Source organism: Eleutherodactylus coqui, chromosome 1, assembly GCF_035609145.1.
Source record: "Eleutherodactylus coqui strain aEleCoq1 chromosome 1, aEleCoq1.hap1, whole genome shotgun sequence".
NCBI lineage: Eukaryota > Metazoa > Chordata > Amphibia > Anura > Eleutherodactylidae > Eleutherodactylus > Eleutherodactylus coqui.
In genome coordinates this window covers 444,679,989-444,701,012 of record NC_089837.1, presented here as the reverse complement: position 1 = coordinate 444,701,012, position 21,024 = coordinate 444,679,989, and the positions used below count along the sequence as shown (strand labels likewise).

The 21,024-nt window shown below is 47.3% G+C and overlaps 3 protein-coding genes across 5 annotated transcripts in view; 2 read left to right on the top strand and 1 right to left on the bottom strand.

Moving 5' to 3' along the window:
• FRY (FRY microtubule binding protein) overlaps window positions 1-4,762 on the top strand; it is a 304,066-nt gene extending 299,304 nt beyond the window's left edge. For all 3 annotated transcript variants that reach the window (XM_066582996.1, XM_066583004.1, XM_066583011.1), the window contains exons 59-61: window positions 154-264; window positions 2,664-2,866; window positions 3,352-4,762. In XM_066582996.1, coding sequence (XP_066439093.1) covers window positions 154-264; window positions 2,664-2,866; window positions 3,352-3,610 — 573 coding nt within the window. In that variant the 3' untranslated portion in view covers window positions 3,611-4,762. The remainder of the gene's footprint in view (window positions 1-153; window positions 265-2,663; window positions 2,867-3,351) is intronic.
• Window positions 4,763-11,632: 6,870 nt separating this feature from the next.
• On the bottom strand, window positions 11,633-16,235 carry ZAR1L (zygote arrest 1 like). The gene is made up of 4 exons (XM_066593444.1): window positions 15,651-16,235; window positions 13,308-13,400; window positions 12,986-13,060; window positions 11,633-12,031 (listed from the first exon to the last, which is right to left on the bottom strand). The coding sequence occupies exons 1-4, from the start codon at window positions 16,224-16,226 to the stop codon at window positions 11,888-11,890; spliced, it is 888 nt and encodes a 295-aa protein (XP_066449541.1). The 5' UTR covers window positions 16,227-16,235; the 3' UTR covers window positions 11,633-11,887.
• A 3,351-nt stretch (window positions 16,236-19,586) lies between these two features.
• The window catches only part of BRCA2 (BRCA2 DNA repair associated), a 50,869-nt gene continuing 49,431 nt past the window's right edge, over window positions 19,587-21,024 (top strand). The window contains exons 1-2 of the mRNA XM_066582950.1: window positions 19,587-19,717; window positions 20,423-20,671. Of these exons, the coding sequence (XP_066439047.1) occupies window positions 19,648-19,717; window positions 20,423-20,671 (319 nt within the window). The 5' untranslated portion in view covers window positions 19,587-19,647. The remainder of the gene's footprint in view (window positions 19,718-20,422; window positions 20,672-21,024) is intronic.

Below are 21,024 nucleotides of genomic sequence, written 5' to 3'. Positions count from 1 at the left end.
CAGTCCGGTAATGAAATTTGCCAACCCAGGTTGTTTCTCATTTTTCGTTCCGTGAGCCGATACCTTTGTGTATAGATTACTGCATCTTGTACCTTATGTATACATGATATGATGGACGGTTTATAACATTTATGTTTCTCCTTTCATTTGCAGCAATTGGAACTCTGTCAAAGATTGTATAAGCTTCACTTCCAGCTGCTATTGCTTTTTCAGTCTTATTGTAAACTAATTGGACAAGTCCATGAAGTCAGCTCCATGCCAGAGGTAAGTAATTGTGTCCAAAGCACGAGCAAACCAGATGCATACATAGTATCCAGAGGAGAAAATGTTATTATAGCGCGCCAACACATGCAAAAAAAAAAAAAATAGGAATCTCTAACACTTTGGAGCCTGCAGAGCAGATCTGCCATAAAATCCTGGACGATATATTGCGGCATGCTGTGCTATTTCATCCAGCAAGCTGCCGGAGGGGAAGACGGAAGCCAGACAGACCCTATTATAGTTATAGTCCTTCCAACGCAGCTCGGCTCCTTCAAATGATGAATCCATTCCCTGCAGGGATTCCAGCTCCCTCCTCCCATGTGGCGTAATCCATAATTTGTGACTTTGTAGAATTGTGGTGCAAATGCAATGATTTGCCCCTTGATGTTGGCTCAGCTATTTATGCTGTTCATTTTTGAGATGATCATAAAGATGAAGCATTCATCCATAGATGTTGGAAATGTCCATAAAGATTTTAGGAATCCCATCTATGCAGATGAGCTGATATGAACTGACAATTACGCACTGTTCCTGAACTCTGGGAACAGAATATTGGGATCAGAGGCGTAACCTGAAGCTCCTGAGCCACCAGGCAAAACCTGTAACAGGGCCCCCAACTCTAAAGCTTTATTCATACTACTGGACTCCCTATATGGAGAAGAGAGGTCTTATGGGCCCCCTAAGGTTCCTGGACCCGGGTGCAACCGCATCCCCTATAGTTACGCCCCTGATTAGGATATTTGAGCAGTGCATGTGAATTCTTTGCCATATATAAAATTATAAAGCCAATTTATAGCACTGAAGAAGGTGGAAAGAACACTTGCTGTTGGGTTACAACTAAGTTTACTGCAGCAGGAAAGCCTATGATCACCTCATTGTCAAAGTGACCCTTCATCCTAGGCATGGCAAAACTCCTAAGGGGGGAAAACAATTGAAGCATATTTCATGTTATCAAAGAAAAACAATTCTAGTCTAGGACTTAGGATCCTACAGCGTTGGCTCTTGTACTGAGGACAGTAGGTTAGGAGGCAGAGCAAGACATTTTGTCTCCTACTGTCCAGTTAAGTATGGTCCATTGCTATCGGCTCAAAATATCCTAATACAATGATTTAGAAAAGTGCAAAGTCCTACGCTAGAATTCTTTTTCTCTTATAATTAGAGGTATGCTCTACTTCGGACCCTGAAAGTAAATCTCAGGGACTGCCGCTACGTACACTAAATGACCACTGTATTAGATACACCTGCCCTTTCATGATTGGAGTTTCCATGTATAAGAACTAGACCCATTGTGGGTTCAAACTCCTGCATGGTTCAGGTAGCCGGCTCAAGGTTGATTTAGTCTTCCATCCTTCTGAAGCCGGTAAAATGAGTATCCACCTTGCTGGGGGGGTAAAGATGACTGGGAAAGGCAATAGCAAACCACCCCGTAAAAACAGTCTGCCAAGAAAACGTCACGACGTGATGTCACTTTAGGAGTCAGTCATGACTCAGTGCTTGTACCAGGGGACTTTACCTTACCCTGGTGTGCAGCATAAAATCAAGTGACAAGTTTTCCCGTTGATCCGATTCAGTGTGAATCCACATTAGAATGGAAAAATCGAATGAGCTGAGTGACTTCCAACAAGGTCTGGTCATCAGTGCTAGACTAGTTGGGGCTAGGATTTCAGAAATTGTCACCTCATTAGTGGTTTTGTGCTACAGTATCAAGAGTATATCGAGAGTAGTGTGATCAAGGAAAAACATCCAGTGAAAGGGGATCCTATGGGCACAAACGACTCATTGAAGAAAGCGGTCAGAGGAGAATGTCGAGAATCATGATCATGAACCGGTTAATTGAAGCCGAATACAATCCTGGTGCTCCAACTAACATGTCTGAACACACCACTTGTTGTTCGTTAGCATGGATAGGCTATGACAGCAGATGACCAGTTTGAGTACCATTGCTAAGAGTAACAGAAAATTAAAACTCCAGGGAGCAAATGAGCACAAAAATTGGATCACTGGGCAGTGCAAAACATCACCTCGTCAGATTAATCCAAATTTCTGTTTTACCATGCTGGTGGTAGGGTCAGGATTTTGTGCAAGCAGCATGAATCAATGAACCCTTCCTCTCGGCTGTACAGAATAAGTCAGCGCTTCCATCTAATTTGTGGCAATTACAAGAAGCCTTCTTTCCACATGGGCCAATATTCCTGTAGAACGATTTCAACACCCAATGGTATTTATGCCATGATGAATTGCTGCGGTTCTGAAGACCAAAGGAAGTCCAACACTCTTGTAGATGAGTGGCCATTCAGTGTGTGTACCAGTGAAGTGGAAAGTAGAATTGTTTATGTGTGGGGAAGTAATAGAAATGATTTCATCCAGATAGATCAATAATTTAGTCTTTTCATTCTTTCCAGTTACTTAACATGTCAAGAGAACTGAATGAGCTCAAGAAAAACTTAAAGGAGGCAAGTTTATACATTGCAGCAGAGTCTCTTAATATGGATGCTGCACCATTCGAGCCAACGTTCAGCTCCACGGAGTTTGCCATACAGTCCATGCTGGAGTGCTTAAAGAACAACGAGCTTGGGAAGGCTATACGTCAGATCCGCAACTGCAGGTGAGTTTACATTCTAGACATTATAGGTCATTTCCAGTATTTACGATGGCAAGAATTCCTGAATCTGCAGTATTATTCTTGCCATCATAAAACCTAAGTCAAGGTGATCCATCCGGATTCGTTGGTATCCTTCAGCTGTCACATGTATCATCACTCCATTATGAATGGAATCCATGGAGCTATTGTGAACAAATGTTAAAGAAAGCAAATATTTCATTCGAGATTTATAAAATCCTGTATTATATAGAGATGTACAATATGTATAGCTTCACATGCTTTAATAGTCTATTTAGTGATAGGCTAAACAGGGGCACAGACCAGACCTCAAGAATGTTGCTAAAGGGTTCCCTGTCCAACATAGACATAGTTGATGTAATCCGTTTAACATGATCCAAAGCTATGGGTTTGGCTCATAATTTTCCTTGCTGGGATCTATTATGTTACTGAATAACCCATGTTGTTCATCAACGGCTTTTATGTTTCAGGAAACTGTGGCCTAATGATATTTTTGGGAGCGGCTCCGATGATGAAGTGCAAACACTACTGAACATTTACTTCCGACATCAGACACTTGGACAGACCGGCACGTACGCCCTTGTAGGCTCCAATCAAAACTTAACAGATATCTGCACCAAACTCATGGACCTCAACATGGAGATTCGAGATATGATTCGCCGCGCTCAGAACTACCGTGTTGTCTCAACTTACCTCCCTGACTCCAACGTTTCTGGCACTAGTCTCTGACAAGAAGCCAGCGCCTATCTTCTCTCCTCAACTGGAGATGCTGCCCTGTTGGGCTGAGATCGCTCAGTATCTACTCCATATTGGGAAGACTCCGTCACACTGTTACCATTCCTGCTAACCTTAGGCCCGTCTCTCAAGCAAAGCAGACCGATGAAGGCATCTGCAGCAATAGTCTAAAAGGATAGAGGTGTGTAGCGATAGCGCAACAGCCCGGGTTGTTCTTTGCCCTTTGGCCAACCATTCGGAACAGCTGTTATGCTTTATCTCACTGCTAAAGAAGTGACTTCCATTGTGTACCAAAGCCTATTATACCGAATCATACTTCCTTTCTATAAACCTTAAGATGGCAAAAGTGCAATGTTTCACAAAATAATATATATAAATATATATATAGTCTATTTTTTGTTGCTCTTAATATACTTTTCAGATACTTTTTAATTTTGTCAATGAACAGTCAACAGGCAGAATGAGGCTGGCCGGAGAAGAATACTGGATCTTATGATTGGTCAATAGCTGAGAGCCTGTAGATATGAAGGCGGATTGTGAGCAGACTACAGTTATGTTGTACACTGTTATTTGGAGGATTACTGTATTTCACGCTGCTATGACAGACATTTCCTAGAATTGCTAGGCTGCTGCGATAATTGTACTTGATCATAGTCGAGAACTGTTCTGGATCATCCTGATTGATTTTAGGTCATTTAAACTTTTTAAGGATCCTGGCTGCCTTTTATTAAAAACAGATTTGCTTTTTGAACTATTTATACAATGAAAAAGAAGGCTGATATGACTTGACTACCATATTGAAAGTGGAAGTTTAAAGAACGACATCTTTTTCATCCATCACGCATGCATTTTTTTTTTGCTTTTATTTAATGTATATTTGGACAGTGCGTTTTAATTGTTGCAATGAAGAGTTCTAGGTTCTTTTTTTAAGTTGTAACAGCTTTTTTTGATTTATTATATGCATATTATATTAATATATATATATTGGTATATATGTATGACATTTTACTCTTTGGAATTTCTGCTGTTGAGTGTGAATTGAATCGCATGAAATTCTTTTGCACATCTGAGTCATTTCCATTCACGCCTAATCTATGTAACTTATTCACTCTGTACATAATACTGACAGTTTTGTGAAGTAATTAAGATTATTTTTGTTGAGTACATTCACTGAAATATATGATAAAGTTGTTCAGTCACTAAACAGATGCTGAATTAATTGAATGCATCTACTTTCACTGGGGAAATGCAGTCAAAAGCCGGGTGGTGCTTGGATATACTGCATCTGATAATCCAGAAATTCTGATTGATGATGACTTTCTCAAGGCTGGACCCAGAAGACCGAGAAGAGAGAACCAATTGCAAGACAAATTAGCAATGTGCAACAGGGCGGCTTTACATGGAAGAACTATCATCGGAGTAGTTGCTCAAAATAGTTGCTGAAGTGTACAAGCGCCTGTTTTTATACTCCGAGCGATATTTGCTCAATTTCACAATCACTGAATGATTTGTTGGGAGCGTTTCTACAAGCTGAAATATCATTTGTTGACTAGTTAGGGGGTGTGAGGTTCTTTGGCGGGTGTATATTTGAAATTTCAACACCTCCCCGATGCGCATTCATTGATTGTCGAGGCCACTGAACGCACTGGAATACGTACAAGTGCTCTTCAAGGGAGCACTCACCGGTCTGACTGAACATTCAGTGCTGCAGCGAGTGTATCCTCGTAGACTAAAACCAGCCTGAACCCTAGCAGGGAGTATTTAGTCGAGGATCCCTCACACGTATTTGTGTTTTTGGGAACCAGTAAGCGTTACGTAGCAGGGCTAAAAGTTATAAAAAGAAGGTGGAAGCCAATCAGCATTCGGTAGGAAGTGCACACCTTCCTTCAGAGTTGTTGGCTAGTCATTGAAAGGCAACAATTACCTGTTTGCTCCAGATGATGATTAATCAACCAGTGATTATTTTTAGGTGAGCTAAAAAGCCAGTAGTAAACAAATTCTCGCTTGTCACCCAGTTGGTGGCCGTGTTTACATGGAACAACTGCCACTTACATTTTCTTTATCAAGTGACTATTCGGATGAAAGTTGTCCTGTACAAAAACCGCTCTTTCTCCCCATTGAAAACACATGCCCGCTCGTCCAAGTGCATTAGTATCGGTAATATAGCGGTCAGCTATACTGTAGCACACCTAATGTCAACAAAATTTAGTCAGCTGTTTGCCTAGTACTGACTAAGGCCAGTACTCCCAGATCTAGCGCAAAATACCGCTGCATGCAGGGATTTCTCCTCTGATGAGGCAAGGGGATTCCCTTTTCTTGGAGCAAGAAGACCGAACCCCTGATGCAGATGTGAAAACAGCCTAAGGCCAGTTTCACTTCTGCGATAGAACCTCCAACTGGGGGTTCCATCGCACATCTGGTTGAATACCGAAAGAAAAAGTCCTGCATTTAGCGCTTTCTCTTCTACCCAAAAGCCAGGCAGCTGGGCAAAAAGCGGGCATACCCCATTATAGTCAATGAAGTCCGTCTGGTGCTCTTTCGCCGCAGCATTCCCCTTTTCTGCTCCCCGAATGGAGCAGGAAAGTGGAATCCCTGATGTAGGTATAAAGCCATCTTTAAACAAATACGGTCAGCATTATCTTGCTATTATCTTTACTACAGTACATTGTAAACATTCAGAAATGGATTCAGTACATGGAAGATATACAAATTATCCCATTATGCTTATTTTCTGCTTGTCTCATCCATACAAAATGCGCCTATATAAAAGTGGCCTAAGTCTGGTTTAACATTCGCGTATTTTAGCTCCCTATTTGGGGATCGTAATACACAGCTAATGTAACTCTAGTCACACGACCTACTTGTGTTTCTGCCTCCATATTGTTATTGTTTTCTATTACAGAAACACAGGCCATTATGTGCCCAGTATAAAATACGGAGGCAACTACTGCTGACGTACGGGTGTAATGTCATCTGTAACACGGATCTGTGTTAGATGTATATATATACGCTCATCTGACACCAGCATCAAACAGAGTCAGCTGGGAACCAGCCGCGCCGTCCATCCGAATCTCAAAGCGGGAGCTTCTTTCCACACAATTTAAAGTAAGGGATCGTGCACACCGCGGTATTATACATAGTAGTACTGGGGTCACCATAGAGCGGCACAAGGTATCTTCATATGTCTCCAATTTAATACAGAGCTCTTTTCTGTTAGTTTGCATATGAATCGAATAAAGAAAACTGGACCATGCTGAATCCAATGTTGTACGAAGGGAGGCGGTCTGCATGTTTCCTTGCACAAGGCTCCACCATGTGTATAAACCCCAAGGAGCTCCACTTGGATGAGTGTGGTAGAGCTGATGTACCTAATATCTGGACTGCTCTGACCATTCTCAATTTGTATACAACACCTTTAAGAGATTGAACCCTGCCTGTATAACCATAAAAGAAACAGAGGCAGAAGCAAGTCGCCATTGGGAGAAAGTATTGGAACAGTAGTTTAACGCTTAGGCTAGAAGAGGTGCATTAGGCGACCCCAAGCTGTATGGGGGGGGGTTACAGTTAACTTTAACAATGTTCTTCAGCGTTTATAGCCAGTGGAAATAGTGGGCAAGGGGATTGATTTTCTGGAATTCAACAGACTAGAGAAGAGTAATAAAAAAAAAGTAGATGCACGGGCTCATTCTTGCCGGTGGCTGCGTATAAGGGCCCATTTATATGGCTGTAGGCATTTTACGTCCGCCATGAAAACGCCTGAACAGCAAAGGGCCCGGCCTATATACGCCGAGGTTGCAATGTTGTTGGGCCTGGGGAGACATTCCCTCTTCCCTCCCCCTCGCTTGCTCACCTTCTCTCTCCTCCCCTTTCTAATGGACAGGGGCGGAGCTAAGCTCCCACCCCTTGTTCGCAGTTGGAGACGGCGGATTGGGCAGCGCTTAGCTCCGACCCCATCCCACTGCAAACAGCAGCAAGGGGCGGAGAAGAGAAGGGGGAGGGAGTTTAGCAGTCACACTGCTAAACTCCCTCCCACCTCCCTTAGCTATCATAGGCTTCCATAGGAGTCTATGCAGCTGCCTCCACTGGCGTAGAAGCACCCAGGCAGCCTCTTTTACACCCTGGAAATACGCCCCTGTGCACTGTTGTATTGTAAGCCAATGCATCAGAGGGGCAGTATATATCAGCCAGACGTGAAAACCCAGCCGATATAGGCCCGTGTAAATAAGCCCTTAGGCCTTAGTCAGACGGGCGTTTTTTGCCGCGATTTGCGGATCGCATGACGGATGTGCATCCGCAAATCGTGTGACCGGTGCGCGCAAGTCGCCCGCAAATCGCCCGAAAATCTGCTCCTAGCCGCGTTTCATTAGAAACGGGCCGGAGCTGTCCAGCGCATTGCATTCAATGGAGACGGCAATACAGCCGTCTCCATTGAAAGCAATGCGCTGCGGGCGAGTGTGGGATGAATTGTCGGTAAGGGCTTAAATATATAAGCCCTTCCCTGCAATCCATCCTAACGTGTTAAAATAAAAAAAAATTGCATTCTCACCTTCTGCCTGCAGCTCTGGGCAGCCGTCCTGCAGTGGGTGTGAAGGGGGTGTGAGTCAGACCTGCCCCCTGATTGGCTCAGCGCTGAGCCAATCAGAGGCATGCCTCACTCACACCCATTCATGAATTCATGAATGGATGTGAGTCAGACCTGCCCCTGATTGGCTCAGCGCTGAGAGGCAGCAGTCACTCACCCATTCATGAATGGGTGTGTGAGTGAAACCGGCCTCTGATTGGTCAGGCTGTGACCAATCAGAGCAGATCATTCAGCAGGCGGGGATTTTAAAGCCCCGCCGGCTGAATAGTGCCGAGAAGCAGTTCAGAACTGACAGCGGCCGCGGCTGGACTCCGGCTGCAGCGGAAAGGTGAGTATACAATTTTTTTTTATTTTAACACATTTTAGCATGAATTGCAGGGAAGGGTTTATATATTTAACCCCTTCCCGACAATTAACCCCGCGCACGCCGGCAGCCCATTGCTTTCAATGGAGCGGCTGTATTGCCGCTCCATTGAATTCAATGGGCAAACATCGTTCTTCTCTGCCACAGCTGTTACAGCTGTGGCAGAGAAGAATGATTTGTCTTCTATATGTTCTCAATGGGGTCGGCGCTGCTGCCGCCGGCCCCATTGAGCGCATATACAGAAGCGAACAGGAATCGCAGATCGCAGATAGGTGCGATCTGCGATTTTTTGTTCTATAATTTTTCGGACGAGCGCATAAAAAGCGCTCATGTGTCCGATACCATTGCGAAGCAATGGTTTTAAAAAATCGCCGGACGCATGCGCAAATCGCGGCAAAAAACGCCCGTCTGACTAAGCCCTTAGAGTGTATATTTTGCACATGCGTAATGCGCAGTCTTGAAAACCCATTGATTTACATTGGGCCATTCAGACATGCATTTTTTTTTTTTACATGCAAAAGAATGAAAAAAAGAGCATGTCTTATTTTGATGTGCAAGACACCCACTATATAGGCTGTGGGGGTTTAACACATGCAGTAAATACTTTACATGCATATTTAGCTATGTACTGCATAATACGCAGCCGTACCCCTGTGTGTGAGAGCCATAACTGAGTAATGTACCCAAAAAGAAAGGTGTTGGGAGTCAATTTTTTACATTTTGGGTGAGTTAGGAAATGCGTAGAAAAGTGACAGTGATCATGTCCACGGACTATGCTGTCCAATGTATTGGCAGCCATACTGCAGAGATTGAGCAATTCTTCTATAAACAAACCAAAAAAGTACCATCTCTAAAAGAACCCATCAAAAGAATGCACACAGCAGATTACACATACAGCTCTACTACAGCCATCCTGCACCCACACTGTACAAACATAGCTCCACTATATCCATCCGGCCACCAGGGGGAGTTCACAAGGACAGAACTAGGTCTTACTTTTGGGGGAGGCCTTATATTTAGCACTTCAGCAAAACTTCTAGGTCTTATTTTCAGGGAAACCGTACCTACTAACTGACTAGTGGTTGTTAGTTTGATTTCAAAAACATAGCCAACTTCTTTCCAGACAGCTTTGTATAGCTAGTGGAAAAGGGGTGCAAATCCTGTCCACACCAACTGGGATGTATTGGACCAGGCTATTGACAATTTTAAAAAGGTGCGAGATTTGTTTGCTCCCCTTGGAAAAAAAAAAAAAGCACCACTCTTCTCCATGTGCCAAGAAAAATCCAAGCTTTTTAGCCATAACTACACCCATGGCAGTTTATGGGTACACTGTTGTACTGAGGCCTTCAGCTTAGTACAGAATTTAGAGACCCTTTTACACCCGTTAGCCCTCATGTCCATGGATGGGTTGGATTCCGCCCGCAGCAGGATGCTATCCTGCCTGTGGCCGCAGGCATTTTCTTTCCTGTCCGGATGCGGTGCAGGTTGTTTGTCCCAGTTGGATCAGTTTTCTTCTGCACGGCTGATGCTGACTGACGCACCGCACATTTAAAAAAAAAAATAAAAAAATTCTGCTTTCCTGCAGCTCCACAGCACGTCTGCAGGGTCAGCTGCGGGTGTGCCGCAGATTAGATGGCTTCTATTTAAGTAAATGGAAGCCGCCACTGCAGCATCTGCAGAAAGATGGAGCATGCTGGGATTTGTTTCAGACTGAAAGGCCCACAAATCAAGTCAGAATGCTTTAGTTTGCGGATGCCCATGTATCCCTATGGGCGGCTTGATTTGCCGATTCCGCAAGTCAAATCCGCCCCTGGACATGAGGCCTTATTAATCTGGCACAAACTGTTGTACAAATTCTCATTTGTCCAACTGTTGTTCAGTACAGAGGTGCCATCAATGATGCTGATTGCATCTTTTGCTCAGCCCAACCGTTGTAGGCTACATGTGACGCAGGCTGTGGTGCCAACTACAATTCTCTGTGAGATGAACAAGTGCATGAGTTGTTCACACTGTATAGTCCAAAAGACCCGTGTAGAGGCTGGGTAGACTAGAGCTTATCATTTGCATTGGTGCTTGTCTAGTGGAGTAAGTCACTCCATATAGAAGTTTTTGCCCTGTGCTTCTGTACTGTTAGGCAATGGGAACCCCAGAAGGCCACATATTACTGAGGTATGCTGCCATAGAAGGATCTCCATACAAGATCCTTTCACACGAGCACATGCTCATTTGTGCACACCTGTGTATTTGCAGAGTGAGTGATTTGCATACACATCTGCATATTTCAGTGTACTTTTTGCACCTGCAAAGCATGCTCATTTGCACATGACAAACTGATGTACCAACTGAAGTGGCCAATTAGTCTAATAAGTTCCAGATGTGTTTTCCTGCACTATTTCAAAGCGTTTTAGGCCGCCTGCAGACGAGCGGAAATCCCGCCGCGGGATTTCCCGCGGGATTTCCGCCGCTGAAAGTCTGCATAGGAGTGCATTACAATACGCACTCCTATGCAGACGGCCGCGGTTTGGCCGCGCGAAATCTCGCGCGGCAAACAAACCGCGGCATGTTCTAATTTTGTGCGGAGCACGCACTCACCTGGCCGCCGGCTCCGGTCTGCGCATGCGCCGGCTGCGCGGCAGCCGGCACATCAAAGAGCCCGGGCCGCCAGGCGCGGGTGAGTACGCGCTCGCCCCTGCAGGCTCTGGGGTCGGATCGCGCGGCGAGATTTCTCGCTGCCGGATCCGACCCGCTCGTCTGCAGGCGGCCTTAGGCATCTCCCAGTGTATTTTATTCGCATTAGTACATCCATTGACTTCTATGGGGAATTGGGGTGTGCAGGAAAATAAAGCATGCTGCTCTATGTGACTGAAATGCACATGTGAATGAACACATTGAAATCAGATGGTTCTACTCACTGCAAACTGTAAATTTTGCATGCACAAATAGGCCCATGTGAAGGGGGGGCTAAAGGAAGAACTCTATCTGGCAGTTAAGCCTATATATGCCAAGTCCCTGTAATATGACCAATTACAGTTCAAGGGCTTATGCGCAATATGAGAACCAACTGCTCCCCCTTTAATTCTGTAGAGCAGCTTACAGAATACATACCCAGTGAAGACAACTTTTTGCAAGTGCTAGTTTATACACATTTTTAAGTCAACTTTATTTACAATGTATAAATAGCACCATTCTACAAGACAGATACAAAAACAGAAAACTCTTTAGTCTGATTTCCAATGCCAGGTCAATAGCCGTGATTCAGTGCCAATCCAACAAAGTGCCACATGCACTGAGCAGATTGTGGGTCGAGCAGATCAAGCCGTCTTCATCAGACAATGTACTTGAAGCTGTAAGTGTTGTCACACGAGAGCTTTTTATTTTTGCAGCGCCCACACAATTCCTGACGGTGGGGTCTCTTCAGGTCTATATGCCTTTTCTTTTGTGGACAGGAGCAGCGAGTCTTTGAGCAGACCTAATGTATTAAAAGAATTAAATAAGAAATAAATTGCATGAGCTATCAAGTGTTCTATGCAGACACATTTGTACAGCGTCCTACCAAGCAATTGTATCACCTTAAACCTCTAAGTGAGGCTTGAACATGGCTTCATTCATGTGGACCCCCACCAGAGTTAACCCTTGTACAATCCCTGTCCTGTAGAAAGGTGATACAGGGGATAAGTTATGGAGCAGTGAAGCTGATAACCATTATGTACGTACCTTGTGCACAAGTATATTCTGGGCCCAGAGTGAAGGCGACCAAGGTACTGGTGCAGTTTGTCTCCACCAGAACTTGGAGTAGAGACCTGGGTTCGCCTGGATCAGCGACAGGGAATGCCCACACAACACCCCCATATGTGCATTGGCTGGTGGTGCTGTGTTCTGCTTCAAACCTTGTGAAGCCGCTGCTCCGACAAGCTGTGGTGAATGTCCCTGGCTCTCCACTCCTGTGGCCTCCCTGCTCAGCTCAGTCCTTGAAGCCAGTCCTCCATGCGCCGCTGTGCTAGTTTCTCCCTCCCGACAAGCTGTGGAGTGGCTAGTAGGGACGCCGCTCCTCCATAGTAAGAAAGCTACTCCTCCGGACCCTGCTCAGCTGCCTCCTCCGTCCTGCCATGGTGTAAGAGCGCTGGTGCCTTGCCTCCTCCGTGCTGAGCAGTGGGAGCACTGGTGGCTTGTAGGGAAGCCACTCCTCCAGCACCATGGGTGCTACGGTGGTGATGGTGCTTCTGCACCAAGTGCTGCATCTGTACTCCACAACTGTGGCCATGAACTGCCTTTTTTATCACTGATTGTGGGCAACCCATGTCTCCACCCCTAGTTCTGGTGGAGACATATTGCACCAGTACCAGTGACCAGTGCTAGTGGGATTGGTATAGCTTGTGATTAGAGACAATGACATCTAGACTAACTTTTCATAGTAGGCACTTACCTGGCATTGAATTGCTTCGACTCTATAAGGGTTGAATCCTTTTTGGCACTTGCGACAAAGTTGTTTAAAATAGACCTGTAAAAAAGAAAAGTTAAGAGATTTACTAAGTAAAAGGCACTGCAGAACTGGAACAAATTGGCATAACTGTTGCAACTTAGCTTCAGTGAAAACATCACAAATGATAATGAAGCCATTGGTTTCATCATCATGCGTTTTCATACATCGCAAGAAAATCTATCGCCAATGTGCAAGAGCCCTAAAGAGTGGATGAATAGCCCTACTGAAACCATATTCTAATCTGAGATATGGATGATGGCCTTACCTTGTTGCTTCCAGAAATACACCACACATATGCGCTCTCCCATCGGGTTTTGCAGTCTTTGCAGTGGAAGTAGCCGTACTTCTGCTCCAAGAACTGAAACATCAAGTTTAACATACATGGGATTAGTCAGACACCATTCCTGCTTCAGCCAGCCGTACCTTCCAGATACACCTGCATAGGTTGTCAGGGGGGAAAGATGCTATACACAGACAGTGGTCAGGCGTATAGTGGCTGAATCTGTATGACTGCAGGGGGCAGTTGGTTACAGCTAGCAGGGATTGCAGTCAGTAGGTCAGGGAGCATGTTATCAGGCAGAGTACAGAGGGGTTTGGTTTAGGAGATATGGTATGCCTCCCTGAAGAGGTGCGTTAGTAGAGCATGCCTGAAGTTTTCCGAGTCAGGGACTTCAGATAGTTTGGGGCAGTGCGTTTGAGGACTGGTGCTGCTCTGGAGAAGTCTTGAAGGCAGGAGAGAGGTTCAGGTAAAAGGGGGTGCTTATTCTGATTTCGTTAGAGTGGAGGACTCTGGCTGGGTGCTGGAATGAGATTAGGGAGTAAATGTAGGGCAGCGCTGCGGAGGGCTTTATGGATGCAGGTAGTGAGTTTAGAGTGAATCCTGTATTTGACGGGCAGCGAGCGGCACTGGTCAGAGGCGTCCGAGTAGCAGCTGGACATGAAGGTGAGCCTGGCTGCTGCATTTAGGATGGACTGGAGAGAGGAGAGTCCGGCACGGGGGAGACCGATCAGCAGAGAGTTGCAATAATCGAGCCGAGAGTGGATGAGGGCAACTGTGAGCGTTTTTAGCATGTCCATGGTGAGGAAAGGGTGGATTCTTGCGATGTTCTTGAGGTGCAGCTGACATGTTCGGGCCAGAGATTGGATGTAGGGGGTAGAAGATCAGAGTCGAATATGACCCAGAGGCAGCGGGCATGTTGTCTAGGAGTTATGGTGGCGCCACACACTGAGATGGAGATGTCAGGAGGAGGTCGGTTAGTGGAGGGTGGAAATACCAGCAGGTCAGTTTTAGGTAGAGAGGACATAGTGTTAGAGACAGCGGACAGACAGTCGGTGATGTTCTGTAGGAAAGGTGCAGAGATGTCACGGGAAGAGGTATATAACTGGGTGTCAGTATAGAGATACTGAGAACCAAATCTCCTGGTTTGTCCAACGGGGGCTGTGTAGATGGAGAAGAGGGGGCCGAGGTCCGAGCCCTGGGGGACCCCAACAACAAGGGAGAAAGGAGGGGAGGTAAAGGCCTGGTCCTAGAGGTGGTCTTCAAGCCGACTCACCCCCAGCCTATTCTAGATGAGCCACAGCAAGGAGAAGCCTATTTTTCACGAACAGTGCCAGGCTATCCAAGTGGTGGATCACTGAAGTGGCATCACCCTGGCAAGTTACAATTCAAAGGGGCTAGTGAAGAACCCCCAAGTCTAGGCAACACTGAAGTTGGTTTCCACAAATTCAGCCAACTGTGTGACGGACCCGATTCTTACTAGTCTATAACCACCAGTGACCTGTATATTACTGGCAGCTTTGGGGATATTGAGGGGGCACAAGACCCAAGCCATGCCCAGCTGGTTAAGACTGCCCTAACCGCTCCATAACAGTACTGTGGGCTTGCCAAGACCGAGTCATCAGACAGCTGGCTGGCGTGGTGGACTCATCACCTGCTGACTGGCCAGCTGTCAGTGAATAGAGGCGGAGCGAACAGATTATTCTGCGCCCCCCCCCCCCCCCCCATCCCGTCACCTTCATTCACAGGTGTTCTGTTTACACTGACAGATGCCGGGGCAGCCTGGCGATGAAAGATCTGATCAGGGATTTACCGATCTTTCACACGGCACAATCCAACAATCGTGACGTGTAAGAGAAAAATGGTCTTTACTCTGAATGGAGGTGGGCAGAAGAGATCTTTGGCGCACTCCATTAGTGACCGCTCCTGTGCGAGAGGTAATCTATTTGGACAGCCATCGGGCAGCCAGGTGCATGCTAGGGAATTTTTTTGTTAAGCCATCCAAGCTTACGGTCCCTTAGCGACAGCTGTAAGACACATGGCTGGTCACTAAAGGGTTAAGATCTATTTATCCCCGATGGTGATCAGAGAAGTCATACGTTATCAGCGCTGCAGTGTTACATCACCCATCAAAAAAGTGAGAGATAAATAGGTTTTTGTATCCCTCCAAGTTGTGCCAATAAACATGGCAGCTGACACCCTCTCCCATCACCCCACAGGAAGAGGATGCTTCTTGTAATGCAGGGAAGAAAGGCCAACGATCTGAAGTTGCAGATTAGTTGTAAGACTTTTTCCCAATCACATCGGGCAGACATCGCACGGTGTGGGTACCTGGAACGCAGATCGCTTCTGGTCCGTGCCGAGCTCCAGCGCCGGCTGCACATTCTCCCGTTCCTCCTCCTCCTCGGGCGACTCCTCCGGCTTGTGATCAGCCGCTCCCTCCTTGTCCTCGGGGGCAGCCGGGCTTCTTGCAGGAACGCGGCCGCCTTGTGGCAGAGAGAACACCCTGCGGGCCGGCACCGGAGAGTACACAGCCACCGGGCGGGTGAATCGCACGGGGTCGGCCACCGATCTGGTCGCGTTGTTCGGAGGCGGCGGGAGAGGTCGGCGGAGTGTGCGGGGTCCTAGAGAGCACTGCACCCCGGCGTCCACACGGGGGTTCACCTGCACCCCGACCTCCTTGGTGTTGGCTTTGCGGAGCCGCGGGGTGAGGTTGGGGTTCACCTGGGACAGGATGGCTTTTAGCTGCGCCCGCTGGACGTTGTCCAGGTAGTCGGCCGGCTCCGCGCCCTTGTGCGGCTTCCAGGCCGCCTGCTTGTTCCTGGCGGCGGGCTGCGGAGCTCGGCCGAAGTTACCGCCATAGTTGTGGTGGTAGTTGTTATACGGTGGGAACATGAAGCCCGCCATGGCCGTGTATCTGAGGGGAAGGAGCGGCCCGCCGCAGCTTTATCCTCCGGCGCCATCAGCCCAGCTGCGGCTCGTCAGCCCTAGTGACCCCGCCCGCGCGCGCGAGGAGGTTGCCCATAGCAACCGGGCAGATGGCCGCCGCAGCCCCACTGGGCCCAAATTGCTGCTGACTCTCCATTCTAACACGCAATGCTGACCCACCACGCAATTCATGCGGCGCCGATAAATCCGCCCTGTGTAAAAAAAATAAAAAATAAAATTGACGTCAATTCTTGAGGGCAAAAACTGACGGTCGCACGCACGACTACCTCGCCGCTGCGGAGCGGACGTGGCCTGTTTGTTTTTAATTCTCAGACCTTTCAAACTCCGCACTGCTGCGCCCGAGTTTGAAAAAAACAGCAGGACGATCGGTCCTGCACCATATATAGTCCCAGCTTTTCTTGCTCGTACGAGAATCCACAGAGTGATTTCAATGGTTTCATTTCGTCCCACTATGATTATCGCGGCCGCATAACGGGGCAAAATCACGCCCATGCGAAGAAGCCGTTTCTTCAAAGAAGACGCATTGTCCCATTGAGGCTACATTCACATGGGTGAGAGCGGTATTAGGCAGATATCACGCTCGCCAACGTGTGATTTTCACGGTGATGCGAGGCGTTTTTTGATTAAAAATAGAACACTTTCAGTGAGATTGTGCCGCTTACACGTGCGAAAGAGTCGCAATTGTTTCCCAGCGAGGGATTCTTCACGCGGGCGGGATTTCGTCCCGTCAAGGAGCCATGATTATAATTACGGTATTCTCGCCGGTTAATAGTACAGCTAGGCCTTGCCCTATGTATAGTATTAACTACATGCGGGACAAGTAGGGCACAACGTATCTTCCCGCTTTTTATTGCAAACTTGCGCATAATGGCACAGAGTTTGAATGGCCCGAGAAGAAAAAAAAAAACGGTTCATGTGCAACTAAACGCCATAGCAGCGAGCGTAGTTGCGCCTACAGCCATCTCCCTCACTTCAATGGGAAACATCGCACTCACATACACATCACACTGTGAGTGCCATGCGATGTCTTTTAGGGCTCATGCCCACGGACAGAGCGGAATACGCCCGCGGATTTACGCCACAGGAGTTTTGTGGTGGTAAACAAAAAGTCCTCGCTGGTGATCGCAGAAAACGCACGTTTTTTCCACGGTCTCCATTAATACTATATTAACGGAGACCTCCCACTGCGGAAAAACGTGGTGAAATAGATCATGCCGCGATTTCTTTTCCCGGAGCGGAAATCCGCAGCAGACACGTATGTGAGCACTGACAGGCAGAGAAGCCATTCAATAAAACCTTATAGCTGCGTCATTCCGCCACGGAGAACGCGGCAGAAATCCGTCCATGGGCTTTAGGCCTCATGTCCACGGGGAAAAGAAGAATTAAAATCCGCAGCGGATTTTAACTCTTCTCCCGCACGCGGATCCGCACCCCATAGGGATGCATTGACCACCTGCGGGTAGATAAATACCCGCGGATGGTCAATAAAAGGGAATAAAACAAAATATGGAGCATGAAAAAAAAGTGACATGCTCCATTTTCGTGCGGGTCTCCCGCGGGCTTCTATTGAAGCCTATGGAAGCCGTCCGGATCCGCAAGAGACCTAAAATAAGAATAAACTTACCCGCAGCGGACCGTGCAGATCTTCTCTTCTTTGTGGCCGGATCTTCTTTCTTCGGCCCGGCGCATGCATGCGCCGAGCACATCCGCCGACTGAAGAAAGAAGATCCGGCCATAAAGAAGAGAAGATCTGCACGGACCCCTGCGGGTAAGTTTATTCTTATTTTCAGCCCTCATGTCCCTGCGATCATAAAAAAAATTATAAAAGTTTTACAATATAGCCTATGTATCCAAAAATGGCAGTGATAAAAACTACACTTCGCCACACAAAAAACAAGCCCTCATACGGCCGCGTCAACGGAAAAATAAAAAAGTTATGACTTTTGAAAAATGGAGATTAAAATCCGCGAAAAATCGTCCTTAAGCCCAAAATCGGCCATGTCATGAAGGGGTTAAAGGTGGAAACACACGGCGCAGCTGGCCACTCAGCCAACCTATGGCTTCATAAATTACAAGCAAAATTATGGCGCCATCGGCTGCAGTTGGGAGTGGTCTGGCCATGTTCTTACTTCCTTAGGGCTCCTGCACACGGGTGGATTTGATTTGCGGAATTCGGGGGTCAGTGGCTATGCCCAGATTCTGCAGCCAATACCGCCCATATCCTCCTATGGAGACCAAGTGCTTCCTGATTATGAGCGGAAATTTCCGCTTGTAGCAGAAAAATCACAGCATGCTCCATTCTGTGCGGTTTTCCGCACCGACGGCTTCCATTGAAGTCAATGTAAGTTGGCCATTCCGCAGTGAGCTCTGCAGAAGGGTCGCGTTATCCGCGTCATCACCTAGCGACTGCGCGGCTTTATCTGTACTGTGCATGTGCGACGCCTGGTGCTCTCACAGTACAGAAAAAGGAGATATTATCGACAAAAGGGGTCAGAGGAGGAGGTCAAGAATTGTTTTGAGGAATAGGCAGTGCACAGTCAATTAACCACTCTGTCTCCGGACAGAACCGAACAGTGCCGGACGGACCTCATTGACTACAATGGGGTCCATTCACTATCCGCTCAGCTGCCCCCTTCTGGACGGAAGAAAAAACACCGCACGCAGCACTTTTTCTTCTGGTGTCTTGAGTCGGAACTTCTGACCGCAGGATCCAACGCAGGTGTGAGACCGGCCTAACACCGTGGGGACTGTTCTTGGCACACCCGGGTCCTCTGACGCCTGCAGATGGATGCCATGATGAATATCTGCGGTTCTGAAGACCAATGGAGGGCCAACACACAACTCCCAGTAGATGGGGGTCTCTAATAGTGTCCACTTACTGTACATTACATGCGCTCTTGCACTTTCACCTTCCCAGTCATACAATTAATACATTGATGTGGCGCCCTATCAGACATTTACTATTTTAGGTCACAAAAATGTTACGTTTTTATTTTGCTTCAAACTCCATCCCAGAGACATGACTAGCAGGCAGTGTGCCCAGTGAGCCCCGACTACACAGCCTCCTCGGCTCCCCCTTGCGTCTGTGCTCTCACATACAGCTGCATTCCTGATATCTCCTCCAACACAGCCCATTCTGGAACTGCATTGTGGGAAATGTAGTTCTAGAATAGCTCCACTGGAGAGCTTCGCTACTCCTCAGCCAATGACAATTCTCCTTTCATACTGAAAATGGGCGGGGCGTCCTAAGAGCTGTCCTGTGATTGGCTGCCTGCCCTGCGGCTGTGGGCTCGTACGACTTCAGCGGGAAGTTGGAGTTGTGTTTGTACGGCTCTGCCTGTACTGCTGAGCCGGCGGCTGTGACTGCCTGCAGCCAGACATGGACGCCTCCGTACAGCCCGCCACATCTGTCTTCCTCCAGCTGTTCCGGGCGCACTGCAGTCCCTCAGGTGCTTAGTATGATAGTGCAGCAGCATGCTTGTTTATACGCCACGCAGCGCCCCCTGCAGGATGGCCGTGCTGCTTATGTCCAGAATGCAGAATCCACCATATTAATATGATTGCTTTATGGCAGACTGATGTGGCAGCTTGCCTGCGCCCTCCAGTGAGAAGTCCCATGCAAGGGCGCACATGTTACGAGCAGTTATACCGTATCTGCTCTTCTAGGTATAGCGGGGACTTTGTAGTGAAAACCTGATAATAAGGGGGCATAGCGACCCTGAAGAGAGCAGCACCTCTCAGAATAAGACTAGGGTCGTCCTCAATATCTCCGGTGCCCTGGAGGCATCTGACCAGAGCGTAGAAGGGCCCCTTTAATTTACGAATTGAGAAATCGTACATGCCAGTGTATGTCTGGTAGCACATGGACTGGTATCTATGTGCTGTCAATTGGCAGTGGTGCCCACGTGTTGCGGGCACAATTTGTGGTTATGGTTAGTGTACTTAATGATTTGACATTCACACCGCGGCTCTTACGGTTATGTGCAGGACGCTTTCTGCACGTAAATCTGCAGTGGAAAGTGCGCAGGGTCCCCGTCTTGTGGGACGCACGCTACGTGTCATGTTCGCGGGGCAGGATTACACAGCTACACTTTATTTTTATTTCTAATTGTTGTGTTTTTAACATTTTTTTAATTTGGAGCTCTTCCTTACAGATTTGGGGCAGATAAACGTAAACTGGTTTGAGGATCTGAGCAGAGAGGCCGCACGGATCCCTCCCAGCCTACAGGAGGAGGTCAGGAGTGGAGGGCGGCAGGACGACAACCTCTTCAAGACCCCGCGGCAGAAGCCCTGTCACTACAGCCAGTTAGAATCCACACCGGCTATCTTCAAGGAGCAGAGCTTATTCTTCCCCCTGTTCCTGTCGCCAAAAAAAGACAATAATAAAAGTGGAGTGACAGCGGGTAAGAGCGTCCGATGGGGGGCAGTAGGTACGTTGAATCACTTCTTGACCACATGACGTAAATATACGTCATGTGGTCACAGAAGGCTCATGGAGCTGACGGTAGGATATGGCAGAGGGGGATTATACTACATTGTGATACAAAAAGAATGGCGCATAAGTAAAGCTGATCTCTTCGTACAGCAGCCAGAGTGACAGAAGAGATAGAAGAACCCCAGGTTTATAATGCACCTTGTAGATGTTTGGGCGTCGTTGGTGGCACGGCAGATGGCAAGTCGGTAGTCCAGTTCTGCCCAGATGCTTTCCCTCTATTAGGGTGGTTTCACATATGCGATGGGGATTCTATTTTCCTGC

What these genes read in the sequence shown, in the direction of transcription:
- ZAR1L (XM_066593444.1), bottom strand. Translation starts at nt 16,226, where the DNA reads ATGGCGGGCTTCATGTTCCCACCGTATAACAACTACCACCACAACTAT. An exon ending in AGAAGCGATCTGCGTTCCAG is followed by an intron (nt 13,401 to 15,650) that starts GTACCCACACCG and finishes TTGATGTTTCAG; the next exon opens with TTCTTGGAGCAGAAGTACGG. An exon ending in GTATTTCTGGAAGCAACAAG is followed by an intron (nt 13,061 to 13,307) that starts GTAAGGCCATCA and finishes TCTTTTTTACAG; the next exon opens with GTCTATTTTAAACAACTTTG.